This window comes from Euleptes europaea, chromosome 12 (genome assembly GCF_029931775.1).
Source record: "Euleptes europaea isolate rEulEur1 chromosome 12, rEulEur1.hap1, whole genome shotgun sequence".
In the NCBI taxonomy this organism is placed as follows: domain Eukaryota; kingdom Metazoa; phylum Chordata; class Lepidosauria; order Squamata; family Sphaerodactylidae; genus Euleptes; species Euleptes europaea.
Genome location: NC_079323.1, coordinates 48,789,742 through 48,813,185, shown reverse-complemented (window position 1 = coordinate 48,813,185; position 23,444 = coordinate 48,789,742). Strand labels below are relative to the sequence as shown.

The 23,444-nt window shown below is 40.5% G+C and overlaps 1 protein-coding gene across 2 annotated transcripts in view; it reads left to right on the top strand.

Annotated features, from left to right (window-relative positions):
• The window catches only part of ROBO2 (roundabout guidance receptor 2), a 504,839-nt gene that overhangs the window by 415,439 nt on the left and 65,956 nt on the right, over positions 1–23,444 (top strand). For both annotated transcript variants that reach the window (XM_056858915.1, XM_056858916.1), the window contains exons 13-17: positions 7,319–7,550; positions 11,433–11,557; positions 15,962–16,133; positions 19,975–20,157; positions 23,149–23,175. In XM_056858915.1, the coding sequence (XP_056714893.1) occupies positions 7,319–7,550; positions 11,433–11,557; positions 15,962–16,133; positions 19,975–20,157; positions 23,149–23,175 (739 nt within the window). The remainder of the gene's footprint in view (positions 1–7,318; positions 7,551–11,432; positions 11,558–15,961; positions 16,134–19,974; positions 20,158–23,148; positions 23,176–23,444) is intronic.

Genomic DNA, 23,444 nt, shown 5'->3' with positions numbered 1-23,444 from the left:
ATTGTTGAATTTTGAGAATTTGGATGGGGAAAATGTGCCCCTAGAGAGCGGCAAGTCCAAGGCAAAACCTCCCAGGCATAAATGGCCAGACATTCATCCTACCCTGTACCCACGCTCATTTCCAAAAGCTCCAACAGCACTTTAGCTGCTTGCATCGAACACAGGCACATAAAATTACTCAAACTTGCAGGATTGCCTGTAAAATCAAAAATTTCCCCATCCACCTTTTTGTTTAAAAATAAAACTGGGAGGCAGCTCTGCTCGGGGACTCAGCGATGCTCTCGGCGCCGAGCGCGGGGCACCTGCCCCAGGGCGAGAGGTGGTGGTGAAGGAGGTGGCTCTTCTGGGCGTCGGAGGGCAGCGGCAGGCAGCCTGAGCTGGCATGGCGCTTGGCCCGGGCCAGGGCACGCGCCCGCGGCATCTCTCCTCCTCCGTGCCTGAAGCTGCAGCAGTGATGCAAGGGGGCGGCGGCTGCCAGCCGGGCCGGAGCGCCGCCTGGCCCCCCGCTGCGGCTTCTGCCAGCCCCCAGCAGCCCAGCGCGGCTCTCTTCCACGCCTTCAGGTGACCCAGCTCCAACTGCCTGGCGCTGAGGGCGCGCCAGCTGCGCACTGCTGGCCCGGGAGCCTCCGAAGGCGCCGCCGATGCCGCCTCTTCCTCCTCCTCCTCGGGTGGGCCAAGCACCTCTCTTTTCACCAAGGTGACCGAGATGCTTGTCTCTCTTCCCTCCCATGTGTAGGGAGCTGGGAGGAAGTGACCAGTCGTCACTTCCTCCCAGCATTACCTTGCGGCTGCAATTTTTTAAAGGGGCCGGATTCAGGACCCTGACGGGCCGGATCTGGCCTGCGGGCCATAGTTTGAGGACCCCTGGTCTAGAGTAACTGTAGCATTATCTGGGCCCTTGACAGTGCAGAGGACTAGTTTGTCAGGTGGCTGCATGAACAGCTTGATACATTCCCATTTCGTAAATAATAGTTCCTTTTACCCATAAGCTCCTATAAATGTGGCCCTGGCAATCAGTGTGTGACATACAAAACTGCTAGCAAAGCTAGACTCCTGCTCCTCTTCAATAAGTAAAAATTAAAATCAGACACAGTCATATCCCCCGTGCGACAGTATTCACTTGATTAGGAGACAGCATCAATAGCATGTGGCCTTCTGTTGTCTTAGTGGATAGCCGTGTTAGTCTGTCTGCAGTAGTAGAAAAGGGCAAGAGTCCAGTAGCACCTTAAAGACTAACAAAAATATTTTCTGGTAGGGTATGAGCTTCCGTGAGTATCTGAAGAAGTGAGCTGTGGCTCACGAAAGCTCATACCCTACCAGAAAATATTTTGTTAGTCTTTAAGGTGCTACTGGACTCTTGCCCTTTTCTACTTCTATTGTCTTAGTTAACACAGAAATTATAACTTCTCTAAAATAATACATAGCAGTTGCTGAAAGCTACATATTATTAGTTGATTTTATTACAAAGGACTACAAAAAGGGATAAATAATTTGAAACAGTAGATAAATGTGAAAATGTGTTTTGTTTCCACAGTACTTGGGAACAGGAAATATAGTTTAAAAACGAATAGCATAAATTCTTTTTTCCTTTTTTTTTTTCTTTTTTGCTTTGCTGCACTTGTGATCACTGGAAATTGTAATAAGCTTTGCATTATAGCTTTTAATCATCCCCTAACTTTATGAATATGCACTAGAAATAATTTCTTAAGCCACTGGAGTTGGCAAGGAAATTATCCTACGTTGCATTATTAGAGTTGCCAGACCCCTCTTTGCCACCAGCGGGAGGTTTTGGGGGCGGAGCCTGAGGAGAGCGGGGTTTAGGGAGGGGAAGGACTTCAATGCCATAGAGTCCAATTGCCAAAGCAACCATTTTCTCCAGGTGAACTGATCTCTATCGGCTAGAGAGCAGTTGTAATAGCAGGAGATCTCCAGCTAGCACCTGGAGGTTGGCAACCGTATGCATTGTATTTTTGAAAGTTCTGAAATTTCACCAGAAGGTGGAAATTTGAAAACAATTGTTCATGACTGGTGGTTTCAGCAAGGCTATTAATAAATAACTACTATAAGATTTGGGGCAACAACGTCCATCACATAGTGTTTGTACACAGAAGTTCTAAGCAGAGATACACCTTCTCAGTGGGCTTAGAAGGATGTAACTGCTTAGGATTGAACTGATGGTGTTTTAAATAGCCCATTGCTCAACATCTATTTTCAAATTTAAAGTGGACATTTAATAATAGCACAACAAAGGAAAACGGCCCAGATGATCATGTTGTGATTGGGTTTCAAAACCTCTTAGCAAAGCTATTTATTACGTATAAATTACATTTTTAGCAATTTTCTGCTTGCATTATTGCACTTGTCCACAAAACTGCCATGTGAGCTAGGTCATTAAGGTTCTCATTTGATAGATAGGAGATGAATGATGCAGATATTCCCAGACCTGTCCTGACAATCCAAGTCTGTTCATTTGGTGGCTGAGCTGCTGGGCCTGGGCAGTATGGCCTGAAGAAGGGGAGGAGCAGACCAGAATGAAGACTGTGCTTCTCTGGTCCACTCCAGTCCCCACCCCCAGACTGACCCAGGCTTCAGTGATTGGCTGGCTCTCTGAGAAGGCTGCTGGGCCCCCACCCAGAAAGCTTCCGGTTTCTGCAGCAAAGCATCCACCCACCGCCACAGCCAAAGACGGGGCAGCCTTTTCCCGAGCCCGGCTCCTCGCCTTGTGGCCGCAGAGCAGCCACAAGTGAGTCCGTGGCCCTCATTTATTAGCAATTTTCTGTTTCCATCATTGCATCCATCCCCAAAACTGCCATGTGAGTTATGTCATTAATGTTCTCATTTTGTAGATAGGAGATGAAGTTTGAATGATGCAGATATTCCTAGACCGGTCCTGACAATCTGAGTCTGTTCATTTGGCTGCGGTGGTTTTTCGGTGCAGGCATCTGTTTTCCACTGCTTGAGAAGGCAGGCAACTTCCCTTAAATGTACACTGTTCAGTTTAAACCAGGGTGTGTCAGAATTAGGGATGTGTAAAGCACTGTGTATCAGCCTTTGTGTTTTGGTCATTTTTGTTGCTGGTGTTCCCAATTAGTTTGTTTCTTTTGGGCTCTTTAATGGCACACATTTAATGGAAGATCAGGGATCAATTTTTAAATATGTGCCTATGAAGAACATATGAAAACTACTGTATTGTAGTTATATGACATGTAGTGTAGGAATAGTCCATGGTTTCATCTGTTGTACTGACCTGGATGGCCCAGGCTAGCCTGATCTCGTCAGATCTCAGAAGCTAAGCAGGGTCAGCCCTGGTTAGTATTTGGATGGGAGACCACCAAGGAACACCAGGGTTGCTGTGCAGAGGAAGGCACTGGCAAACCACCTCTGTTAGTCTCTTGCCATGAAAACCCCCAAAAGGGGTCGCCATAAGTCGGCTGCGACTTGACGGCACTTTACACACACACACACTGTCTCTTGAATAGGAGTATTTGTTGTTCTAAGCCTTGAGACTAATAATTTATCTGGCAGGCTGAAGAGGTCAGAAGTAGTTGGCTGATTTTAGCTTGACTTTGTACATCACCTGTACTTAGAGTGCTGCACTATCCAATAGAGCCAAGACAATATTAAGCTGAGTTATTTATTGCCTGTAGGCATGCTGTTGTAATATCAGCATGGGTAGTATGATTGCCAGACAATGTCTGTGATTGGCTTGTTTGTGAAGTTAAGAAGTCAGCATGTCGCACACAGTAGACTTGTAGACTTTACCCCAATGGATTAGCTTCGCAACACAGCTCACAGTGTTCAAGGTATATTTCATGATACCTCAGTAGCCATACTATTGATCCCTATAGCTCCGTAATGTCAACTTAGAGTTGCATTTACGCTTCAGGGCCTTAGGCGAAGGATGGGTTTTTTCGCACCTGAGATCCTTTAACTGGGGATGTCGAGGACTGAATTTAAGGCTTCTTGTTTTGGAAGCATTTGCTCAGCCACTGAACCACTCCCCTCTCCCCGGACCTCCACCCCACAGTGCTAAAATTCTAGCACTGATAATCAATTCAAGGGACATGGTCCTTCAACTACTGTATAATGCTGATTAGGAGAGAAAAGGCTATTAGGGCTGGCAATTGTCTTCTGCTTTGTCCATGGGATAAGAACAGCCTTGAAACCCACTTAGAGATTGCCCATACTCTCGCCCTCCCTCTCTTTCTCTCAGAGGCTGCTTTTGTGTGCTGTACCCTCCTAAGGCTGCCACTGATAGCTTGAGCGAAACAAGTAGAAGAGCATTATGCTCAACAATATTTTTAAGGAGGTACATACTTCAACCAGAATTATGATTCATTTAGAAAGCTGTAATGATTGATGTCCAGTTTCCAAACCATCATTTTGAAGACTGTAGCTATAGACAACATCTTTATTGTCCCCAGAAGGAGTTTTTTGACACATAATGAAAATATATTTAGAGTTGCCTCTTCTGAAGAAATGAAGCATATTAATCAAACATTCAATAAAATTGTATCAGTGTTCCATGGGATACTTAACTGCTGTTGTCTTTTACCACAATGACACCATTTCCTCGTATGCACTGTGACATTTCTGTGTCCCTGTGGTACTATAACCCTTTACATTCATTGCATGAACTCTGGTATACATATTACTATAGCACAGGTCACAATCAAAAAGAGCTAGACCGTGCACAGTTGTGAATTATTTTGCAGTTGTTGCTGTAACTGTGTAGACATTTTCCACTGTTTAGTTTAAAAACCCATTTTCACAGCCGTGTTCTGTTCTCCCCACACACACACACACACACACACACACACACCTTCCAAACAGTGCTTGACTGAGAGGTGCAAGAACTCTGGAATTGTCTGACTCATGATTAGGGTTGCCAACCTCCAGGTACTAGCTGGAGATCTCCTGCTATTACAACTGATCTCCAGCCCATAGAGATCAGTTCACCTGGAGAAAATGGCCACTTTGGCAATTGGACTCTATGGCATTGAAGTCCCTCCCCTCCCTAAACCCAACCCTCCTCAGGTTCTACCCCCAAAACTTCCTGCCGATAGCGAAGAGGGACCTGGCAGCCCTACTCATGGTTCAATCCTGTGCAAAGTTACTCCAGTCTAAGCTATATAGACCCGCACAGTCAGGAGTCCAGTGAATGTTAGCTGGCAGTAATTAATTGGGAGGGTAGAACAATCACTCTGCCAATGGTCACAATACTCGTATTAGTAGTACTACATACGTCATGTTGCTGACCCATAGTACTGAAAAAGAATTTGAAACTGTGTCCAGGAGAAAAGAAAAAAGAGGTTAAAAGAGAAGAGGACAAATGCAAATATTTTTTAAAAGTAGCCGAAGGGATGGGGATATAATGAGCATAAAAGAGTAGAGGGAACAGAGGTATTTGGATCTCTCTCTGTGTGTGTGTGTGTATTAAGTGCCGTCAAGTTGCTTCCGACTCATGGTGACCCTATGAATGAAAGTTCTCCAAAATGTCCTATCTTTGACAGCCTTGCTCAGATCTTACAAACTGAAGGCTGTGGCTTCCTTTATTGAGTCCTTTATTTGGATCTAAGAAGAATGTTTTAAAGAACAAGACCATTCTGTAGAAAAAGCAGGAGGTAGCCCTCAAATCCAATACGGAGCAACACGTGACAAACCTATTTCTTGTTCTCTTTAGCAACCCGGTTAACCAGGATCAACTGTTGAGTCACTAGTGACATCAGGGTATCTTGTGAGAAGATTAGAGCTCAAGCTATATCTTACAAGTTAGTTTGAAAACAGCAGTGTATGTGTGTGTATATATTTATAATTATATTGATATTTTGTATACAAAAATACAAAAATCCAAGTATCTGGTTAATACTGACACCTAACAATCCACCCTAGTGTCTTGGATCAAGTGCTTCTTCCTCCCCTGGGTACTCTTCTTACTTCCATAGCTGCACTTCTCTCCACACATGCAAGCACGCAATCCTATGATACGTGAAGTGATAGTAACATTTTTTTCACTACCTTCGCCCTACCTAAGCTAAGTAAGGACCATAAAAGTCAAATAATTAATCCCCTGTATATCTAATAAGTGGACAAACATCACAGCGCTTATTGTGTGTGTGTTAAGTGCCGTCAAGTCGCTTCCAACTCATGGCGACCCTATGAATGAAAGTCCTCCAAAATGTCCTATCTTTGACAGCGTTTATTACTTCATTAATAATAGTATACAATGACTACTATAGGTTAAGTGTACATATGATGAACAATTCAGAGAGCTGAAAGAGTGTTTCGCAGTAAACACTAGGTTCATAAAGTCTCTGTGTCCATAAAACATTTAATTAATGAAACTCAAATGTGGATAAAAACAATTTGTCCTGATTTACCGACTCCCTTCATTTGCAAGCAGCTGCTTAATGTTCTTCTTAAAAACACAGCTTGATTCCTTCAGTATTAACAAGCTATTATTGTGAGTTATGCCCTTCTTTCGGTGCATAAATTCCCTCAAAGTGTATCTAGAGAAGTTTATAAAACGCAGACTTAACGTTGTTCTAACATATGTTGCAAGGTTTTTAACAGTGGCAGTTTTTGATAAAAGGCATTTATGCCTTGATCTCATAAATTTGGTATCTGTTTCTTGCTTACCTTTTGTGGGTCCCCCCTCGTAAGAATTTGATCCCCCACTGAAGGAGTTAATGAACAGTGTAAAGAGAGTTTAGTAAAGGTAATTGATACTGGGAAACTGGTTTAGGTGTTTAACCTTGTGCTCATTCACTCTTGATATTGCCCAAACCAATATAGCTGTAATGCTGGAAAATCTTTGATGAGCTTAGCAAGCTGTCAAGAGTGAAGAAAATCCTCCTTGTCGAATCTTCTCTCTGAGGCTACTATTAACCACCCAGCCAGCTATACCTTTACACAGATACATTGAATGTGTCACTTACATACTGTTATTTGATTCTTGGCTTGGCCATTATACAGAGACATTTTTTACTGCTTTTTCAGAAAAACAAAGTTTATGTTAGGGCCTCTACACTCTAAACTATGTTCAGTCCTGCTAATTCTGGAAGGGAGAAGTTAGTGTGGCCCCAGTACTGTAAATTTTCAGCTTTTGTCTTATAAAGCAGGATGGATGTACTATTGTGATCCTTAGCATGGTTTCCATGGGTACTATGATGCTCACGTATGTGTTTCCTGGTGTGTCTGAGGGTCCCTGATATACTGCATCACACAGTTGAGTTCTCAGTGGTTAATAAATCAGTATGAAGAAGTCAAATTCTTCTTTGATATGCTAGTAGAAATGTTTGTGTTAATATTGTTTTAGGTTGATCGCCAGTCCCAATTCATTCAAGGTTATCGGGTCATATATCGCCAGACTTCAGGCCTGCCCTCTCCAACTGCGTGGCAGACGCTGGAGGTCAAAGTTCCAACTGAGCGCAGTGCTGTCCTAGTGAACTTGAAAAAAGGAGTGACGTATGAAATTAAAGTCCGGCCATATTTCAATGAGTTCCAAGGAATGGACAGTGAAGCAAAAACTGCCCGAACCACTGAAGAAGGTAAGGAGGACTATTTTCAGACATCAGGATAGCTGCAATTAAATTCTGATGGGGTACGAACACAATTTTCACCTGTGCTTGGCTCTGATTCCTCCCACGGCTCTCTTCATGTACACAGTTCAGTGCAAAACTTCCCAGTCTGGTCAAGTTTCAATTCACTGTATCTTCTGAATGTAGGCACCTCAGTGAACTGGAGGTTGCTTACTCCACACAAACGGGAATTCTAAATTGGAATTAGATTCATAGAGTCAACAAACATAAAAACATCAAGACCTGGAAGTCATGCTGAGTTGCTCAATAAAAGCTTAGTGATGAAAGAGACAAATTCCATGCTAGGGTTTTACTAGAAAGAACTGAAAGTAAGCATACATTATAAAGACCTTCCTTTAATTAATGGTACAGCTACATTTGGAATACTGTGTACACTTTTGTTGGCCTGCTATCAAAAGGGATATTATAGAGCTAAGCAAGATGCAGAAAAGACAAAAGACGATCAAAGGTTTGGAGTACATTCCATTTAGCTTTGGGGACATCTTAATTTAGGGAAAAAGATGACTACCAGGTGCGGGGGAGAAGTAGGCTGACAGATGTTTATAAAATTATTAGTGGGGTGAAGAAAATGAATAGAAGGAAATTTGTCTCCTTCTCCATAATACTAAAAATCAGAATTACCTTATTAACTGATCGGTGGAGTTAAAGGTAAGGGTCCCCTGTGCAAGCACTGGGTCATTCCTGACCCATGGGGTGACATCACATCCCGACGTTTCCAAGGCAGACTTTGGTTGCTGGGTGGCTTGCCAGTGCCTTCCCCAGTCATCTTCCCTTTACCCCCAGCAAGCTGGGTACTCATTTCACCTACCTCGGAAGGATGGAAGGCTGAGTCAACCTTGAGCCGGCTACCTGGAACCGACTTCCGTCGGGATCGAACTCAGGTCGTGAGCAGAGCTTTTTGACTGCAGTACTGCAGTTTAACACTCTGCGCCACGGGGCTCCTGATAGGTGGAGGTAGAAGTACAGTAAACAGAAGAAAGTGGTTTTTTTCCCTATACAAGGCATAATTAACTTGTGTAATTCATTGTCAGAAGATGTGGTGATAACTGCCGAGGCTAAACAGAACCTTCATACTCATCATAGGGTGTTCTTCCAAACACTTGTTGCATAGGATGCAACAATGAGGAAAAATTTTTTTCTTGGTGTCCTTCTTGTGAAACATCTTTCTGGTTCTTATGAGAAATGATGTTGGACCATTAGTCTGGCACAGCTATGCTACACTTGGTTTCTGTACTCTGCACAAAAACAGTCAGGCTAGGCAAGATTTCACCTAGCAATTAGACATTCACCCAGTAGAGTAGAAACGTTTGCTTGTGCATTTGTTTTTATTCATGTAAAATCAAGAGCTGCTAAATAAGAGAGAGAAGTAAAATAAAATGTCCTCTATTTTCCCGTTCTAATTTGGTGATGTTCTTAAGGAATGAGTGACATTTTCACTGACAACTCCTCTCTCCCGGTAGAGTCAGTCTGGTAACCTCCTATGATAAAGGCTACTTCTTGTGGAGTAACTTTTAAAAGAGCAGCTGATTTTCCCTGCCTACAGATACGTTAAACTCACAGCGCATAAGCCATTGTGTAGATTAATGTAACCTTCAGCCACTCTGCCTGTTGGTGTCTCCTTCAGTACAGCAAAAGACTATAACAAATTGTACTGTCAACAGTTAAATGTCAGGCGCTGTAAAAAAAAACACCCCTATAAAGTATGTATCTGCTTGTGCGGCAAACTATTTATAGGCTTATGTGGAAAAAATACTCCATTCACAAGGTGTCTTTCTGTGACCATTTTCTTCAGATGTTTAATTATCTTTGTGATTATTGTGGGTTTATTCATTTGCAGACATAGTCCCAAATAGATTTTTGTATTAATGAATATTGTTAACTTTTTAAAGAAAAAACAGGGCAATCTTTTTTAAAATGTCCCATTTTATGCATTGATGCATGATTCTTCTCTGGGGAAAGATAATGTTTCTGATAGGAAGAAATCTAGGTTAGAAATACTTTGGAAGTATGGTATGAATTTAGTACTTTTCCGTGTTAGAATGTATATTTCTAGTAAAGGAAAAGGCTTAAAATAAGTATCTAATTTTTCAATGAATTGAATTTTAGAGGAAATATTTCTTCTGAGGACTAACTCTAAAAATCGATTTTACCACAGGTTTCTCCCCCCTCTCTTCCTGAAGTCTAGACATTTGTCACAATTCAGTATCCATTCATCTCCTACCTCTTTGGCCTTGTGAAAGTAACAAATGGAATTCTGTTTGGTTGTGTCTGGAAAAGATGAGCAGCGATTTGGGTGCTTTAATATCTGTGGGAAGGAGCTGAGTACTGGAATAATTGACCTGTCAAGAATCAGGCATGGTGTTCTCCACAAGTCAGCAGCAAGGGAAATAAGAAAATGGTTTAAAAATGTTATTTTTCAACGTGGTCCATTTAATAACTGCAACACTGTCAGAGAAGTAGTTTAATTTATATTATGGTGTCAACTTTTAAAGTGGTATTATTGAACATGGGGAGATAGAATAGTTAGATTATATAGAACTATATACGTATGTATTTGATAGGCAATCATATAAAAATTACCATATTGTTTAAAAAATCAAATTCCCAGCTCCACATTGCAGTCTAAGCAACAGTTCTCATAACTACTGAACAATCACTTCTAATTTCTTGGAAAGGCCAACTTTTAGAATGCATTCCTTTTTTCCAACTCCAAATGTCCATACAGTTGAACCTTTTAGTAGTAGAATGTAAATTATTATCATTAATTTTTGTATAGTTGCATGATGTTGCAAACCCAGCTGTGTTTATTGGAAAGAAGAAGATGGATGGACAGATTCTGTCATCTTTGTGAATAGGACGTTCTGGCTTTTTTTAGCTTGATAAAACCTACGTGCTAGAAACCTGGCCAGCTTGGAGAAATTCTGCTTCTTTCGGTTCCACTGCTCATTATCCAGAGACACTCTTAATTTGTACATGAATTTCACTTCATTTTCCTTTTTTCTTAAAATTTCTCCTTAGTGTACAGAAACTACTGCTAAGGGAACAAAGGCAAAAGTTGTTATGTTGCAAAACACTAGTATGTAGTTATCTGTGTTATGAACTGTCTTTGTCTGGTTTCTTTGGACAGTTTTTGTATATGCTTTTCAATATCAGTTTCCAAAGTGGTGTTCAACTTTACAAGAATACAAATTATAATGAAAACATTCAAAAAGAAATATCAATAAAAAAAACAAACGAGCCAGCAGATATAAAATCAAACAGAGGTTTGACCCTTAAAAGCCTAGCAGGACAAGAAAGTTTTTGTCAGTTTCTTTAAAAAAGCTAGTAGAGGGGCCAGTCACTTCACAGCACTGGGCAGCAACTGAAAAGACTGTAGATGCCAACTTTGCAGATACAAAAGATGGTAACTTGAACAGAGGCACATGGGAGTTCTGGAGGCATCTAAAATGTACTAGATACTATCAAGAACTTATAACCAGAGAAGTGTTCCTATCTAAGTACTGATTATATTGATGAATGATATGACTTCCGGAAGATGGCGGCGGAGGGTGTAGGCTGCTCCGTCTTCAGAGCTGTTAGCTGATTTGTGAGATTTGTGACGAATGATATTAAGTAGCCCAAAATTAAGAATTAAGTTTGTATATGCAGTATCTTCCTTCTGTATGAAAAAGAATGAGTCTAGCAATAATCCAGGTGCAGGACCACTTTGCATTGAGGCTTAATTTAACACAGGCTCGGACCCCAGGACCTATGCTAAAGAAAAGATTGCATGTAGCTATGAATGTGTAATAAAATTTTTTTTCGTGTTTTTCAATCTCTTGCCTGATATAGCTCCAAGTGCCCCACCGCAGTCTGTTACAGTTTTGACCGTTGGAAATCACAACAGCACCAGTATCAGCATTTCCTGGGATCCTCCACCTCCAGATCACCAAAATGGGATAATTCAAGAATACAAGGTAGGAATGAAATGCAGCATAGGAAGGAAGTATTTAAATTAAATTGTGCTAGAGACACATGTGCAGAACTACAACCAATGAGCTTGTATGACAGAGCAATCATCCTCTGTTGTTCCCAACGTATGTCTTAGCTCTGCATCATCCATTTTTGTTAGTTTTGCTATCATGTAACAAACATCTATATACCAGCAAGTATAAGGTTATGAGCATGGTATGCTCTTTTATGGTAGGAAAAAGGCACCTGTTTGCTATCATGGAAAAGTGTGACACTTCTGATGATTCTCGGTTTCATTTTTGATGTTACAAATTCATTGTCATTGAAAGCATCCAAGCCACAGGAGGGTTGTAGCTTCTCTTTGAGCTGTATTTCTGTTCTAAAAAGGAGTGATTCCCTGTAGGCACACATAAGAGTTTGTATTCACACAGTGAAGCTTTTAACTTCTTTTCCTAGAGGCTCCTCTTTTGCTGCATTGCCACCTTCTTTTGAACTTCGTCCCAGTTTAAAGGAACCTTGTGATCAGCTCCAGCCTTTGGCATTTTTGCTCCTGAAGCAAAAAGTTAAAATTACACCATCAACCCTTATTACTCTGCTTCGGACTCAAGCTCACTGTTTTTAATTGTATACAGAAACTGTATATGGACATTAGAGGTAGAGAAATGGCATAATCTTCATAATCTGTTGCCTGAAGCAGCTACACAGTATTGGTAAAACTGGTGCTGCTTCTGTTGAGGGCAGGCAAACCCTTATTATAAAGACAAAATCTAAAGTCTCCACTGGACATTCAGAGAAATCTGAAAATGTCACAAGTTATGGCCAAACTAGAACTCACCATCGTTGTCTCTAGCCATAAACTACACATTAAAAAATCTTTCTACAGTGGTAGTTGTGGCCTTTTAAAGGTTTCCTATTTCTACAGATTAGTATGTCATAAAGTAATTCACAGAGGATGTTAACTTGCATACATTCAGAGCAGCCAATGCTAACATTGCTGGTGTTAATAGAATCTCCATTCTTTTCATGACTTTCTGTTTACTCTTTTGTGTGTGTGTGTGTGGGGGGGGTTTCAGGTGTTTTTATAACAGGTGGTTGTATGTATTGTAAATTTAGTTCAGTTAACTGCTTCTTGTATTCCCATAACAACAGCAATACATTCTGGATGGGGTTTTTTTTCTGCTTCCCAAGCATGGGGAACACAACCAATTACTGGTGAGATGACTAATTGCCCTTTCAAGTGTTATCTGTCATAAATGCAATATATACATATATTTATGTGACAAACACAAAAATCCAAAACTGTATATCAAATATTGCAACAATATGTCCCATTAATACTTGCTCTGACATGCGTTAGCTGCCAGCATGGCCATCTGTTGACTTGGGCACTGCTTTTTCCTTCCACATTTCTATTCTTCTGTGTGGAAAGCCACTCAACCAGAAGTTTTGAGGGGGTGTAGATACTGAAGTGTATTTACCCTTTTATATTAGACAGACGTGAATTTTATCAGGGGAAATAAAAGATTGATACTTGGTATCAACCTTCTGACCTGTAGACCCTGTTCCACTGGCTCCAGTTTACACTCTTGGACCCCCCCCCCCCATTATGGAGATTCCACTTGATTATATTCATGAAAAGCAGGTTGACTGTGAACCGGGGCAACACCACTTAAATTATTTGACCAGCATCACCACTCCTTGGTACTATAATGTCACAGATTGACATGGGATTTCTTGAGAACGCTTGAGTACTACTTAATGCATTCTTGGCTATTTGAGTAACTGAATACACACATATTTTGAGCTAAAAAAAGAATTCCTGTAATTTTCTCAAATTCCTGCAACATCTCTCAAAACACACATGAATCAAACATAAGGAAATGTCTTCAAGTAATCTATTTCTGTTCATAAAGTGCTGGTTTGGATTCTGACACATACTGAAGTTCTGTAAGATGTTTTTCCTGTCTTTCTTCAATTATACCCAGGTTCCTGAAATATTTCAGTAATAGCAGCAACAACAGAAATGACAGGAAGCAGAGGAATGTAGATACTTGTAGCAGCAAATACTCATTGGGTTGGATCCAGCCAGCTTTTCGTCTAATGAAAAAGGGTTCCTGTTTGACTACCAAAAAGGTTTTGATGGAGAATGTGCATTCTACATGGACCAGGTGGCAATAAGAAAGGGAATTGTGTGAGGCTGGCTGAAAAAGCTGGCTGGATCCAACCCCTTGACTTTAGAATGAAACATTGAATTGAAGTATGGGTTGATAGTATCAATAGAGGTCAAACTGGTGAAATATAAAAATTCAGAGGAAACTGCTGCACCTTTGTGCTTAATAAGTCTGTCACCTGTTTTCTCTTCAAGAAAAATGATAAATGTATGAAAAGTTAGGATACAAGTATGTTAGCAAATTATGTTCCAAAAGACTATAATTATGGGCATGTAAATAATTGACTACCTCAACCGCTGAGATGCAGTTCAGTGTTCTTACCTGACACCAATATTCTCTGCAACTTCAAATAGACAACCTGCGCTGAAACTCTGGAACCTTTTTATATGAACCTGTGAAACTGTTTTGCAGCAAGTCAGATCTCTGTACCATTTTGCTCAGTATTGTATATATTGACTGATAGTGGTTTTCTAGGGTCTCAGGCAGACAAACATCTTCTTCCAAGAAATTTTAACTGGTGATATTGGAGCTAGAACATGGGACTTGCCAAATGCATATAAAGCACATTGTTATCTGAGCCATGAGAATTGTATATACTGCTTATTTATCGCAACTCCTTTTGTGCATTTGTCAGGATAATCTGGCATGTGTTCCAGTGCATATTCAACCAACATAATTTATGTTAATGTAACATGAAAACATAGAAAAGTGATTTCATTTTTATAATCATTAAACTTTTTAGTCAAGAAAATATATGATGTAGGAGGTGTATGTCAGAAATTGCCCCCCCCCCCCGCCCTGTAATAAAATTAAGATACTTTTAAGACTTTGGAACAGTGTGGTGGGATACAGGCCATTTTAAATATTTATTTATTTATTTGGCAAATCATCCACTCCTTTTCAAGAATTTTGATGTGGCATACAGCAGGAATAGATGATGGCTAATACACTGAAGCCCAATCCTTTCCTTTATCCCATTCTTTATGCTCGTGGACCAACAGATCATGAACAAAACAAATTCAGTACATTCCATAATACATAAATAACAAAACATACAAAAATATAATATCTAAACAGTACAGTATAGATCCAGACAACACTGAAGTGCTGTTGATCAACGAAGAAGCTACTTGGAGACCGTGGAGTCAGCCTGTCCTGATGGGGGTTGCACTCTCTCTAAAGGAGTAGGTTCATAGCTTGGGGGTATTACTGGATTCTGGCCTACAACTGGAGGCTCAGGTCTCCTCCATGGCACATAGCACCTTTTACCAGATCTGCCTGGTTCACCAGTTGTGGCCATTTCTCAGGAAGTATGGTCACAGTGATCCATTATTGATCTCATCCAGGTTAGATTACTGTAATGGGCTCTGTGTGGAGCTGCCTTTGAAAATGGTCCAGAATGGTTCAGTTGGTCCAAAATGCGGCCGCCAAGCTACTGTTAGGGGTTGGCTACAGTGATCAGGCACAATCTATAGTCCTGGCTCTTACCTTTAAGGCCTAAAAAGCTTGGTGCCAGGGTACCTGAAGGATCATTTTCTCCCATTCTATCTAAGCCAACATTCTGCCTCTCAAGCCCTGCTCTCTGTGCTCCTGGCTTCAGAGGTGGGTGGTGACTGGAGACAGGGCATTTTCTGTAATGGCACCTTGCCTCTGGAAGGCCCTCCACCAAATGCTACCCTGGCATCTACTCCTTTCTTTTAGGCTCCAGGCCAAAACATATCTTTTTACCCAAGTTTTTAATCAGCAGTTTTATCTTAACAGCTTTTTAATGGTCTGCTTCTGTTTTATGGATCGCTGTCATGCTGTTTAGGTGTTGTTTTCAATGGCTTGTTTTCAATAGTGGTGATTTTAATTGTAAGCTACCTTGAACAGGACTCTGAAGAGGCAGCACAGAAGTATCCTTAATAAACAAACAATGGGGGGAAATCTACAATCAGAGAGCCGTTGAAACAACATTGAAAACATTGGTCAGTTAAAATAACAGTATTAAAAAAAAACAAGAAAACGTAAAAGCGCCAGAAGCAATTAAGACAATTAAAAACCCTGGGAAATATAAACGTTTGCACTCCTCGGTGGAAAATCAGTAGGGATGGGGCCAATTGAACTTTTATAGGGCAAAGAATTCCAGAGCTCTGGGACAACCACAGATGCAGACCTGTCCAGGCTTGTTATTTTATAGTATTCTTTCCCAGAGACACATGAAACAAGTTGCACTTCCATCATTTCCTCTGTTTTCAGATTTGGTGCTTAGGTAATGAAACAAGGTTTCACATCAACAAAACTGTGGATGCCGCCATTCGATCTGTCGTGATTGGAGGCCTGTATCCAGGCATTCAGTACAGAGTAGAAGTCGCAGCAAGTACCAGCGCTGGTGTTGGAGTGAAAAGTGAACCGCAGCCTATAATAATCGGTAAGTGATTATTAGCCTTGTTGTTTGGTTTTTGTGCCATTAGAATTCCGTATCTCCTTTCACAAATAACAACAGAATATGTACAATGTAGACATATGCCAAAATTTCTGTTTCTCTTTGGCAAATATCTCAAAATGAAAACACGCGAGAGCCAGGTTCTACATTAAAATGTAGATGGTTGCATGAAACTATGTTGCATTATGAACTTATCACTTCAGCAGCTTGGTAGGTTTATAGAACAGATCTTCCAAGATTGCTAGAAAATCACGTTATTTACATCGCCGGTGCCTAAGGCCATTGTTTAAAGTTTGCTTTCTGAGCATGTGAGGTTTAGCGTTTCTCAGCTATTCTAAGCAGATGGTCTATTCTGTCTTGTGCCAAAGCACAAGAGGTCTTGTCCAAATAAAGTGGAAAGCTGGTAATATCATCTCTTTCTTTCGCATGTGTGTTTCTTATTAGTTGTTTCCATGCTGAATTAATTTCATGACCTGAGGTCAGTCTAGAACTTTTTACCCTTCTGAGATACTTCTCAGGCATAAATTGAAACTGAGTGGGGGTGGGGAATGATACCAGACAGCTGCATTCGATGTGTGCTACACTCCTGTGCTAAAGTGTTTTAAAATAGAGGAAAGGAAATGTTTCTGGTTAAATAATAGCTCATCTGTGCATTCAGATAATATCATGGTGTATTTCTGTGGGGACTTCAGATTGTATGGGAAGTGTAAGTTAAGTCCCTCTTATCCCTGAAACAATTACTATTCTGAACTTACAAAACAGTACATCCGAGAAGGAAATTTCACATCTATCTGCTGCTGTGATATGCTAGTTGCCTTCATCTCAGGAGGTTTTTATGTTTGGGATAACTTAAGTTCAGAATCCCTGCTCCTCAGTCTAAACTCTACAGTTTCAATACAGCTATAAAACATAATTGACTGAGTGTATAAATGAGCTCCAAATGTTTTTAAAGTGCATCTATAATATTCCTCTGAAATTCAATATTTTGGAGAGACAACAATGGTAGGCATAAAACAGCTATGTTCATTCTCAGAAAACTGGCTCCAAAAAGTGTTGTCTTGCTGGGCCAGATAGAGAGTCAGGAAGACTTGTGTTCAAGTCACCACCCAGCTATGACTTGAACCTTTCAGCTTATCCTATCTCACAGAATTATTGTGGGGTTGTAATGGCCAGACATACTTTTTATAAATGCCTCAAAGGCAGAATGGGAATCAAATGAGATAGAGAGGTTGGTATCATGTAACTTGCCTTGTAATTTTACGTAATTGTTCCTTCAAACACAGAACAGCGTTCTTCAGACCATTTCACCAAAACAATAACTCAGTGAGGTGTATACTGAACTTGTATCTTCCTGATATTACAAAACTGTCCCACAAGTCCCACATTTTATCACATTCACTCTGTCCAGCCCCACTAGGCTACAGTTTTGTAGAGCCAGTTTATAGATTACATAGAAGAGCAGAATAAGAATAATATGGCTTTCTTTTTCAGTCCAGAACATAGATCCTACATAATTTTTATCATTTCCAAAATTATGTGTTTTTTTCTTTCTGTCTTTTATGGTTAATTTTTCTGACTAGTAGGCATCATCAATACAGTGCAACAGAGTTTTGGTGCTGCATAGAACACAGAATTGATATGGTTCCTGCCTTGAAGAGTTATCACCTACATTTAATGTATGCCTGAGATGAAGAAAACCATTGGGAAAGAGAAAAGGAAGAAATAATATATTATATTTAAAAGGAAAGAGAAATGTCATAGAATGGAAAAGAGAGTAGCCCACACAACCACCCCATCCTTCATGATGCAGAAAATGAGGGTTGATTAAGGGGCCAAATGAAGAGGGTTGAACCGTGCCTGTGAACACCAAGCAGAAATTGGATACATCTCGCACCCAGAAAGATGCTTGTTCAGGACAGTGGGCATTTTGAAGGGAGCAATTCCAAGAAGGAAGTCAGAGGTGGCTTAGACACAGAGAAGGAGAGGGAGATCTTAGCACAAATGCTTCCCAATAGGGCTCTGTACGTTCATTTAATGGCTAACTTGTAGTAGACGCATTGTTCATGTAATAATACGAGAACCAGCTGCGAACTTTCACAGTAACAGTGCAATCGAATCTGATGTGTCTAATTAATTTTGGTCCAGCAAATTAGTTTTGTTCTTCATTACTCTCCAATGGGAGGAAGACATTATATTTCATTATATTTTTGTCTGAGGAAACAATGGAGCGTTACAGGTCGCCCACATCCCTCGTCTGTATTCTAATTAGCTGAACTGTCAGCATTGTTATAGGAACACCTGCAGTATATAAAGTAATACACTGATACATTGCCTGACACCTACATACATTTATATATCTTCTGATTAAATACAACATAAAGCAATACTAAATTAATGCCATTTTTCCCGAATCTTAGCACTTACATTAATTCTGTTGAACATCAATGGGAAACCTACATTCATATTCATTTATGTTCAGCTGCTGAAATCACAAAGCATATGTTATTCTGACATTTAAATGAATTATTACTTTTGCACATGTAATAGCAAGGCACTGAAGGGTATACCAAGCTGCCAGGCTGCTAACTTTAAAGTACATTGACCTAATTTGGAAACCAGCTTTTCTAAGGAAGAGCCTGGGGGAGGCTTTATAGTCCTCTGCAAACTCCCTTGAAGGTTTGTCTTTTCTTTCATTCTATTTTTAGTTAAATTAAAAGGGATTCTGAAGTCATAACAGATGCAGTTTGGAGGTGCATTACACGCCACAGGGAATAAGGCGCCAGTCCATCATCGGCCTAGCATAGATGCAGGCTAGAGGAATGGGAGAATGGAGATAGAAAAACAAAGTTAATGGTATTTGGAGCCATAGTCACTACTCAGCAGGCTGTCAGTAGAAACCTAATGCCTCTACAATGTAGACACTACTAATTATACTACTAATACACTACTAATTACACTACTAATACAGAAGAAGAAGAAAACAAATTTGGCAACACCCAGCAGCAAAATATTTACAATTATAGGCATAGCATTACAGGTTGAGTATCCCTTATCCGGACTGCTTGGGACCAGAAGTGGTCCGTATTTCAGATCTTTACATATATTGGAATATTTTGGAATTTTTGCATATACTTAATGAGGTATCTTGGGGATGGGACCTAAATTCATTTATGTTTTATGTACACTTTATACACATAGCCTGAATGTAATATTAAACAATATTTTTAATAATTTTGTGTACATTGAACCATCAGAAAGCAAAGGTGTAACTGTCTCGCCAGCATACCTGTATCAGCTGTTAAACAAGAGCAACAACAAACTAACAACAACAGGCTTTCAGGCTCCACTTTCAATGCAGTCAGTGTACCCTGTATTTTATTTTTTTAGGTGAGAGGAAACATTGAAAGTAGGCAGCACGGATCTGCCTGCATGCCAGCTCGAAGGGTCCAGTTTTTGGATCAGTGTGGATATGGGATGTCGAGATAAGGGACATTCTACCTATACAAATAAATATAACATTTATATATGACATTCACGCCATATGTAAAAGTTGAATTGTGGATTGTCTCTGTGTCTTATAACATGAAATAATGTTTTACTGGTGACTAAAAATGTGACTGACTTTTTCCATACATTGACTAAATTTCATGCTGCCAACAATCAGATTTTGGGGGCTATAGTCAACCTATGATTCTCCAGTTGACCTTCTCACAGTAAGACATGTATATTAGTGGGGAAGGAGTTTTTTGGATTTTCAGAATTTTCACCGTGATTGTCATTCAGTGGTATCAACACAGTTTGATATGATCTCTCTCTTTTTTCCTAGGAGGGCGTAATGAAGTTGTCATCACTGAGAACAGCAACAGCATAACAGAGCAAATCACGGATGTGGTTAAGCAACCTGCCTTCATAGCTGGAATTGGTGGTGCATGCTGGGTAATTCTCATGGGTTTCAGCATCTGGCTATACTGGCGCAGAAAGAAGAGGAAGGGACTCAGCAATTATGCAGGTAAGAATAAGCCTGTTAACTAAATAGAAATGTAGCAAAAGACTGCTACTCAGTGAAATGAAGACTGGAATGAATGAATGCTGTATGCTTGCTGGGTATGCTGTAAAACAACAGAAACATGAAGAGCTTCAAGTGCACTGCTCTGAACCACATTTCATCATTGTTACAAGAAAGTCGTTATATTCATATAATGAGTACATCTGATACACAACTCCAAAGAATTCTGAATGCATTGTTGGCAATCACATTTTTGATGCAGAAGGAACTCAAGTATATTTCTATGTCCATTCTTTAAAGGACTGTAAATCAAACTGTGTGCCTGCAAAACTAAGCACACCTAAAATGATTCTCATACAGTTCATGTACACAGAGAGTACTTAGCGCTGTCCCATTGGATACAGTTATCTTTAACCATGATTTTTGTTGTGGAAAGTGCCATCAAGTCACACCTGACTTATGGTGACCCTGTACGGTTTTCAAGGCAAGAGATGTTCAAATGTGGTTTGCCATTGCCTAACTTTGCTTAGTGGCCCTTGGTTTCCTTAGTGGTCGCCCATCCAAATACAGACCAGGGCCAACCCTGCTTAACTTCTGAGATCTGACGAGACCAGGCTAGCCTGGGCCACCCAGGTCAGGGCTAACCATGATTAGCTTCTTCCATTTGTCTTAGACATGACTTACAGTGCATTCCTGAGATTTCGGCATATGGGGATGGCGGGGAGGAGGCGCCACTGCAGTGCCTTCTAGCCTGTTTCCCCAGCACCGAAAACTAAAAAAGCCTTTTTAAGGCTTTTTGAATTTTAAATGGGGCTTTGCTCTTCTTGCCGCCGGCGTACCTGGGGTGAACGGGGAGAGGAGGCTGCCTAACAGCAGCTCCTCCCCCCAGAACGCCCCGGGAATGCCTCCCAGGATGCCAGAACACCCCCTGGAACTCCGGCGCAAGCCTTTATTCTGATGGGATGCCGGCGGAAGGCCCCACCAGCGTTCCGGGGTGGTGCTAACGCGGTGGCGTCCAGCGCCCGGCATCCAAGCCTCCACTAACGCTGGTATAAGTAGCCCGGGTTCCGGGGCAGGGGGCCCAAACACCAGTGCAGCACCTTCCTGGCCTCCTAAGGGCTTTCACCCTCAATGCTCAGGAATGTGCTGTTAGGACTCTTGTAGATGAACTGGATGTGGTATATATTTTAGTTAATGTAACTGTTCAATGGTGCTATCCAAAGCACAGTTACACCCTTCTATGTCAATTGAAATCGAGGGCATAGAAGGGTTCTAAATTACAGCTCTGCTTAGAATAATGCTGTAAATCACGTGGTTCCACAGACCATGAGTATGTAAATGGGGCTGCATTCCATAGTGGTGAAGTGAACCCAAGTGGGTGGTAGTCAGTAGTTTTATAACTTCAGCCACTAATCTAACCTTGAGGATAAGGCTTCCAATTCTTTTGTATTTTAAAGGCTTTGGATTGATATCCAAAGGGCATATGGGACTTTCCAGTTGCATGCATGATGTATTCCCCTGCTCATAAAAGAAATGGGAATGCCCTGGCATGTTCATTGGAACCTCTACAATAGGACATTTAATTTCACTGTGTTCCGTTATTCCTGTTTGGATAAATTATATATCCATATTCTAGCAATAAGGTAGAAGCCTTCAAAACATGTCTCATGTCCAGCAACATTCTACAATAAGATGCTGTGCCTGTAGAACCTTACTTCACAACTGAATAGAAGCCAGTGCAAAAGCAACAAGAGGTTTTTTTTTTGAAAAAAACATCCCTTTCTTTGAGTATGGTTTGATATGCAGCCAAAGGGCTAGGCGTCACCTATCCATGACCATTGGGTTAGAATAGCCTCTGTATTTCTACAGAATTCAGCCGTCAATATAGTATCATTTTTCCAAGAAAGAAAACATGTCCAGTGTTTAACATATTTATAGCAATTGAGGCATATTTTCCTCTGGCAGTGTGCCACCCAAATCTTACTCTAGAATCCTGTTGATTTCTTATTAATTACAAACATTGAGCCCAAATGACCATCATGGTGCAGCTACATTATTCATATGCTACGCTGTTTGCACATATTTTTCTTCCTTTCCTTGTAATTAATGTGCATATACATGATGGTCGCGTCTGCTCTCTCTGATCTTGTTTTGTTAAACGAAGCACTAAGTTCTGTTTAGAAGTTAAATATATCAGGATCACTGATACTGAAAGCTTCAGTGTTCTGTCACATCCTTATTTTAGAGTACCATTAATAAGGTGTTAGGCATTTAGCAGATACAGTCCTTTATCTTACAATTTCACATAGATCAGATGTGCTAAATAAATGACATGCCTTGTTCTTTATTGTTAATGAGAGTTTTCATATATTGAGTTGTGTTCCCTGTGTGATATCAAATAGCATGTTTCTGTGAAAACTGTCATACAACATCCCGTGGTCTTATCATATATGTAAATATCTGCACAGAGTAAATTTGCCTTGAAACATGTAGAACTTTTGGTCTCTAGCTGACAACCGTAAGTCATTTGGCAGTAATAAAATGCTGAAAAAAACTAAATGAGGAGACTCATTGCCAGAAATACATATATGGTATTGGTGCTCATGACATTTTATACATGTTTACTTAATACTTGGCTGGTTGTTGTATTGTCACTGAGTTGTTCATTAATTGCTGCATTTGCTTAACAATGAAAGATTTAAAGAGTTGCATTTCAAAGCTTATCATACATTTCAAAGCTGATCTATAAGGCAGGTTGCATGACTATTTGAAACTGGTTGCCATTTAATGTAATTGTCAAATTCCATCATTCACTTTTCCCCCCAACCCTTTATTTCTCATGGGCTGCTGGCTGGCTAGTGCCAAGTTGCTAGAAACTGCACATAATTTTAAACTACATACCTGGATCAGTTCTGACGAACACGCATACCCTTTAACTGGCACTTCTTATTGAGGTTTGTAACTCACAATGTATTTACTTTTCTTGTTTTGCAGTTCAGTCCTTCACCTTCACCCCAGCAGGTACTGTCCATTAGTCTGTCTCTTACCCCACCCAACACACAAATCCAACATATAGTGGTTGAATCCCTTTCAACTATTCAAACTATATAAAAAGTCCAAGTGCATGAAGAAGTACTCTATCTGCTCATCAGTCACATTCATTGTGTTATTGAGTATAGCCGTGATTCCAGCAGAAGGCTACAGCAAACCACAATTAAAATAACTTCCATTATGAGCGTGCATAGTTCTCCCACTCATTCACCCTCTAATTTATGCTGTTTTAAAAAGTA